The sequence below is a fragment of the Podarcis liolepis genome, assembly GCF_965112155.1.
Source record: "Podarcis liolepis genome assembly, chromosome: 16".
Taxonomy (NCBI): Eukaryota; Metazoa; Chordata; class Lepidosauria; order Squamata; family Lacertidae; genus Podarcis; species Podarcis liolepis.
The window spans coordinates 30,593,779-30,600,746 of NC_139567.1; the positions used below are offsets into that span (position 1 = coordinate 30,593,779).

Below are 6,968 nucleotides of genomic sequence, written 5' to 3' on the forward strand. Positions count from 1 at the left end.
ACAGCGGGCGGGGTGGTGGTGGTGCACATTTGACCTGGAGTTCCAGTGGGGGGGCTGGCTGGCTCGGGGCCGTAATTAGAAGTCTAAATTGTAGATCATGCTTGAGGATGCCTCTGCAAACCATTCCTCTTTATGTGGTGTCCAAAAACATTTTGCTACCTCTGTGAGGTGTAGCAACAAATCCCCAACCAATTCTGCTTTGCATGCGAAGTCTCTCATGTTGACAGGAGGCATCTGGCTGGATCTCATGAGAATGCAGGCGGATATAGGCCTTTGGTCCGGTCCAGCTGGACCTCACAAGAGTCCAGAGCTGTGAGGACAAGGAAATCTACTCCAGGACGGTCTAGGGACCAGAGTGCATGATAACTCAGTGGTGCATTATGACTCAGTGCAAGACAGCTTCTTATGTTCATTTTCCACTTTAAGTACGGCCCCTGTTTCAGTTTTGAAGGGTGATGTCATGCGACGCCAGCCTTCCTGCAACCCGGTACTTCTTATATTTCAGACCACAACTCCCCATTGTCCCCGATGTTTTGGAGCATGTATTCCGCTCACCTCAGATGTTCTGGACCACAACTCCCATCAGCCCCAGGTGTCTCAGACTACAACTCCCATCAGCCCCAGGAGCTTCAGACTACAACTCCCATCAGCATGGCTGGAACCAACAAGAGTTGTAATCCAAAATATCTGGAAGGATGTTGGGCAAAGGCTGTCCATACATATTCCACCTTTTCCAATTGTGTGTGATCTTGGGAAGTGCCAGACAAATCATGAAACTAAATTTTGCCCAAGAACTTTTGTGTTATTGAACCGAAACAGCCCTGGAGGATGAGAACCCGGTGGTGTGAAGGGACTCTGCAGCACAGCAGCAAACTCTGCCCAAGATGTTTTTGGCTACAGAGGAGTTGACATCCAGGATGGTGGTGATGGAAAGCCCTCAGTAGGTGGTCATTTCTTCAACCTGCAAGATAACAAAAAAGGGCCTTGAATCGTCAGGACAAGAGGCACAGTCAACCCTAATTTGCAGTAGTTCTATAGGGTATTACTTGGAGGCTGGCCTTTGGAAGCAGGATCCAGGATCTCTCTCACCCTGACCCCAGATGCTATGGGCACTTATGATGCAGATACCTCTCTGGAGCCATGGAAGGAGAAGTTCTATGATTGGAATCCTTCATCAACTTGGTGACCTGAATATGTTTTACAAATCTCTCTAGTGGGGGGCAATTGAGGTGATGATGTCCCTATGAACCTACTTGATGGTAGAGCTTCTAATTTTGAAAAGCCACGGAGGGGGAGCTATTTTGGCCTTTGAGGGGGTGTTATTGCATTTGGGATTCTCGATCGCACCAAGACTCAATGGAGTCATTTCGGTATATCTGAACTCACAGAATTCACAACCACAAAATGTAGAGATGGCCACCAACTTGGATGGCTTTGAAAGAGGATTAATCAAATCCACAAAGGGTAGTCAATGTCTAGTAGTCACAATGGAGATGCCAGAACATAGGCAGTTGCAAGGGAGATGCTCTATCACTGAGCTGTGCCTATGAGTAACAGTTGCTGGCAATTGCAGTAGGTTGGGGAAGGCTGATTCTACTTCAGATTAACTTGTCCCAGCTATAGGGAACTACCTTTGGACACCTGATACAGCAAACCCAAGCCTAAACCCCAAGGATTATTGCTCAGTGGTATAGCATCTGCCTTGTAAGCAGATCTCTGGTTCAATCCCTGCTGGCTTCTCTAGGTAGCATTGCGAGAGAAACTCCTGCCTGAAATTCCAAACCAGTTAGTGTATGGTCCAGTCTTCCTATCTTCCTATGAGCTGCAGCCACCAGCTTAAATGGCTTCAAGAGGATCAGACAAATTCACGGAGGATAAGCAGGCTATTGACAGCTACTATCCACAATGCCTATATTCTCCCTCCACTGTCAGAGACCATAGGGCTCTTAATACTAGTTTCTCAGAATCGCAAGTGGGGAGTGTGCTGCTGCTCTGACTTTTCAGCTTCCCGTTGGGACATCTGGTTGGCCACTGTGAGATGATGATGCTGGACTAGATCTAGCAGGGCTCTTATGTTTTTAGCCCCATTGACCAGGATTGACCAGGTGCCTCTCAAAGATGGGTGTAGAATACTGAGGGGCCCATCCATATTTCTAAGGATGTATTGGAATCAAGTGTGGTTGCATTATTGCATAGAGCATAGTAGCCAACTCTGGGGACCGAGGTCCCTTTGCTCCATGAAATATTTGAGGGGGTGTATTATTGCATAGAGGGGGCTAGGTGTGTGCATGTGGGTTCAGCTATTGCAAGGGGGGGGGTTGGGGAGCCACAACATGCGTACAGGATAGGAGGCGCATCGTTGGTCAGAACAGGGTGAAGAGGCTTCCTCGCTCTCCGATGCTCCTGACGGGCACACCTGTTGCTGGGCAGCAGAGACGGGACCTGCCGCTGCTTCTGGCCCCGGGGAGGCGGTGGCGGTGCGGCGCCGGCTCCTGCTGCGGCTCCGGAGCTGGGAGGATCGGGGCCCGCTCTGCTGCTGGCGGCGGCGCTTGGCGATGCTGGCGCGGATCTTGGCAGCGATCTTGCGCTCGTGTCCGGCCGGGGAGGTCCAGTTGGTGCGCTGCTCCCTCTCGCGGCGGCTCCGGCCCTTCCCGCCCGCGCCGGGCCCCCGCGGGCCGCCCTGGTGCGTCCGATCCCGCAGCCGCTCCACGCGCTCCTCCGAAGGCGACAAGGAGCGGCCCGACTCCTGCTCTTCCCCGTCCACGCCGGCAGGGGGCTCAGCCGACACAGTCGCCAGAGCAACCTTGGACCGGCTGCGCTCACGCCGCATCTTGGCGCCGCTCCTCCTCCTCCACGAGCTGCCCGGCTTCTGCTTCGCTATTGGCGGCGCGCGGCGCAAATGCAGCCCTCCCCCAGGTTGCGTCATAGAGCCATCACCCCCTCCCTCGCCGCAGGGTTGCCATAGCAATGCGTTGCCAAGGCCTAGTGTGAAGCAGGCCCGGCCTTTCCCGACCTGGTGCCCTCCAGGTGTTTTTGGACCACAGTTCCCATCAGCCACCTCGCAGTCCAAAACACCTGGGGGGGGGGGGAGGATCAGTTAGCTACCCTGGGCTTGTGCTGTCATAGCAGGTCCGCTATATATATCATATAAAAAGCTGCATATGAACATTGCAAATAAATAAATTTTATTTTATTATTCTATATTATTGTAGCCTTATGAGGCTTTGCCCTCGGGTGGGAAAAATATTGCGCCCGGGAAAGGGAAGTGGGAGTCAACAGACACTCAAGGAAGAGTTTCAGAGAAAAAGCTTTATTTCTACCATCCATGAACTGGTAGAAGGAGCAAGTGTGATAACTCACAAAGAGCATGCACAAGTTTACAGTCATGTGCACAAACATATATACCCCTTCCAGTTCCCTCCCCCTTCTCCTCCTTCTTCCATTGCTTTTATTATCATTACATTTTTGCATGATAGATAGATGAGATAAATGAAATTTTATATATATATATATATATATATATATATATATATATATATATATATATATATATGCTTTCGTAGATTTTCACGGGTACAGGAATGCAGGTTTTGGTGTCTTCGGGTGTCTTCCCGTGTAAGAGTTGGGGTGTCTAGGCGACGTTTCGACGAGGTCTCACTCGTCATCTTCAGGCTGGTGCTTTCGGCTTCTTGTTACTGGAACAGAGCAGGATCTCAGTGTTTGAGTTCCTATAAATACTGTTGAGGGGGTGTGGTGTATAGCCTCCAACGTTCTGGGCAGAGAGGAAGTTCCCAGGTTAGTGTGCCTTTTCTTCTTTTGTTCCTTAATTACTTGAGGGATATCTTGAGTGATTTCTTGAGTGATATTCTGAGTACCACTTAGGTGGGTCATTAGGTGTGGATTAGTTGCTAAAGCTTTCGTGTCTTGACCTCTTGAGCTTGTGAAGAGTTTTTCTGAGAAGATGGCTGTACTGCACTTAGTTGTGCTCTGGCTTGGCTTCGTGTATAGGGGCGAGCTGTGGTTTTGTGCCCTGTGCCAGCCAGATCTGTGTAGGGATTGCAGGGGGGTGCAGCATCCGGAGGTGCCACTATGGTTTGCCACTAAGCTTTAGCAACTAATCCACACCTAATGACCCACCTAAGTGGTACTCAGAATATCACTCAAGAAATCACTCAAGATATCCCTCAAGTAATTAAGGAACAAAAGAAGAAAAGGCACACTAACCTGGGAACTTCCTCTCTGCCCAGAACGTTGGAGGCTATACACCACACCCCCTCAACAGTATTTATAGGAACTCAAACACTGAGATCCTGCTCTGTTCCAGTAACAAGAAGCCGAAAGCACCAGCCTGAAGATGACGAGTGAGACCTCGTCGAAACGTCGCCTAGACACCCCAACTCTTACACGGGAAGACACCCGAAGACACCAAAACCTGCATATATATATATATATATATATATATATATATATATATATATTCTGTCTGACTTGGGAAATAAATAAAATGTCATTTTATCATTACATATTATCATTACATTTATTATTATTTGAACATATTTATATATGATGTTACTCTATTTTTGTATAATTATTTAAATCCATTTGATACCACCTTTTATTAAGAAATAACCCCAAGGTGGTTTACAATGATAACAATTCAATGAAGATATAAAACATTGATCTATTTAGAACAATTCTCAACATTTTTTAAAAGTAGGGGATGAATTTTTAAACTATATTTAAAGCCATTGTCATCTCTCCTTTCATTAAGAATAACTCCAAGGTGGTTCACAATAATGATGCAAAATCATTCTCTAAAAACATAAAACATTTATTTATTGGTGGTGGGGAGTACAAGCCACTTAAAGTGGTGAATATCACAAAAAGTACAGTAGCCAAAAATCATTCAAACTGTTAGCAGTGGCCAGGAATTCCCTGGCCAAAAGGTGGCAAAAGAGCCTATTACATTCCTCACTACGGAGATTACATTCAAAAAAGATGTGACCCAAAGTTTTGACAACTTCACCTCTACAGGTACACAGATGACCCTCCTATGGGACAGCTCAGTAACACCTTTCCAATATTGTGGAAGGGAGACAGTTAGATCTGGCCTGGCAATATTTGGGGATTGTCAGATTATTTAGATACAAAAGGCTTGGTGATATTTGGGGATAGTCAAATTATTCAGATATCTAGCATACCTAGGAAATTCCAATGTTGAATCAAGATATAGTGGTACCTCGGGTTACATACGCTTCAGGTTACAGACTCTGCTAACCCAGAAATATTGCCTCAGGTTAAGAACTTTGCTTCAGGATGAGAACAGAAATTGTGCTCCGGCGGCGGGAGGCCCCATTAGCTAAAGTGGTGCTTCAGGTTAAGAACAGACCTCCAGAACGAATTAAGTACTTAACCCGAGGTACCACTGCATATCGGAGAGCAAGTTCTATGGGTGTATGATATAGAATATTGACAATCAATATCCTTTGCCCGTTGTGCTGGGGGAATTATTTTGTGTGCAGGGGTAGACCACAGAGAGGCCTAATATATGCAGTTTAATAGTATACTGATGGTTTAAAGTCTAATTTTAGATTCTCCCTCCCCCCATGACAATTCCCTTGGCACAGTTGGTCATACTTAGCGGATGGCGTTGCAGTGCGTCCATAGAATATTCACTCCCATCTTTCTTCCTGTGGTTCAAGGGACAATAAAGTCGCACAAGGGTAGCATTCATGGCTCCAAAGGATGTCATCAGGACCCTCTTTGTTTCTCTGAACAAAAGGGACTCATAATGCGGAACGGCTGTCCAGCAAGCCCCAGATAGAGCCAAACAACAGGGGACCTACTGTCTGGATCCAGTGTGTAGATAGTAACTATGCCTGATGTCTTTGAATGCTCTGTCCTTTCAGTATGAGTTAATATAAAGACTGGATGCTGGGAGAGGGGAGAAAGTTTGACCTAGAAAATACAGAATAATAGAATTGCAGAGTTGGAAGGGACTCTTAGGGTCATCTAGTCAACCTCCTGTTTCCCATGGCTTTTAACTGAAAAGGCTACTGCTGCATTTTGTTTGTTGAATTTTACAGTACTACTGGCTACATTTAAAGTGACTGACTTATTGTGATCGAAACTGTATGTTATAGAGACATTACAGATTTGCTGTCAGTGTAAGCTGCCTTGGGAAGTCTTGGAAGAAGGGTTTGGAAATCTCAGGGATAAATAAATAAAATTGGTTAAACAAGAACTCTACAAAACAATATTTATAAAATCTCAAATTAATACATTCAAATAAAAAAGCCACACATTAAAAGTATTTAAGACATAGGGATTCTGCCTGTTTTTAATTTATAATGTTGAAATTGTTGTAACTTGCCCTGGGGCCTGCTGTTGAAGGGTGGCTGATACATTTATTAATAAAAATAAAACTCAAGAGCAGATCAATTAAAATGAATGTCTATGACTAATTTAGGTTGGATACAGCTCACTATCAGAAGCATCAAGAGATAATAATCTAATCGGGCCACACACTTGCTGGATTAAGTGGTTGATAATTTTCAAAATAAGATCATTATCATATTTATCTACTGCATATCCCATATATTTACCAGATGGGAATCTATGCTGCTTACACAATTTAAAACCACACATATAAAATAAGAAAAACTAAAAACGTATTTAAAAATAATTAAAAACTGTAGTGGAATAAAAATAATACAAAAAAATTAAAGTAACCCCCTGCCAAAGGATTCGAACTCTCAGCCCCGCCAGAATGTAGCAGTGGAGGACCACGCCCATTGGCTTCCCTTGCCACGCACAAGCCTCGCGATATCCTCCTATCTAAGCGCTGCTAGCGGTGCGGTGGGTGGGGCCGGCCGGTAGGATGAGAGTGGGCGGGGCCATGAGAACGCACGCGCCCGTCGTTCTGATTGGCCGGCTGGCTCCGCGTCTGAGAGCGCCACGTTCAGAGA

At 45.9% G+C, this 6,968-nt stretch overlaps 1 protein-coding gene across 1 annotated transcript; it reads right to left on the reverse strand.

Annotated features, from left to right (window-relative positions):
* Positions 1-781: 781 nt before the first annotated feature.
* LOC310695300 (uncharacterized protein) lies at positions 782-2,941 on the reverse strand. Its single transcript, XM_083479479.1, has 2 exons — positions 2,342-2,941; positions 782-961 (listed from the first exon to the last, which is right to left on the reverse strand). The coding sequence occupies exons 1-2, from the start codon at positions 2,924-2,926 to the stop codon at positions 938-940; spliced, it is 609 nt and encodes a 202-aa protein (XP_083335605.1). The 5' UTR covers positions 2,927-2,941; the 3' UTR covers positions 782-937.
* Positions 2,942-6,968: the final 4,027 nt, after the last annotated feature.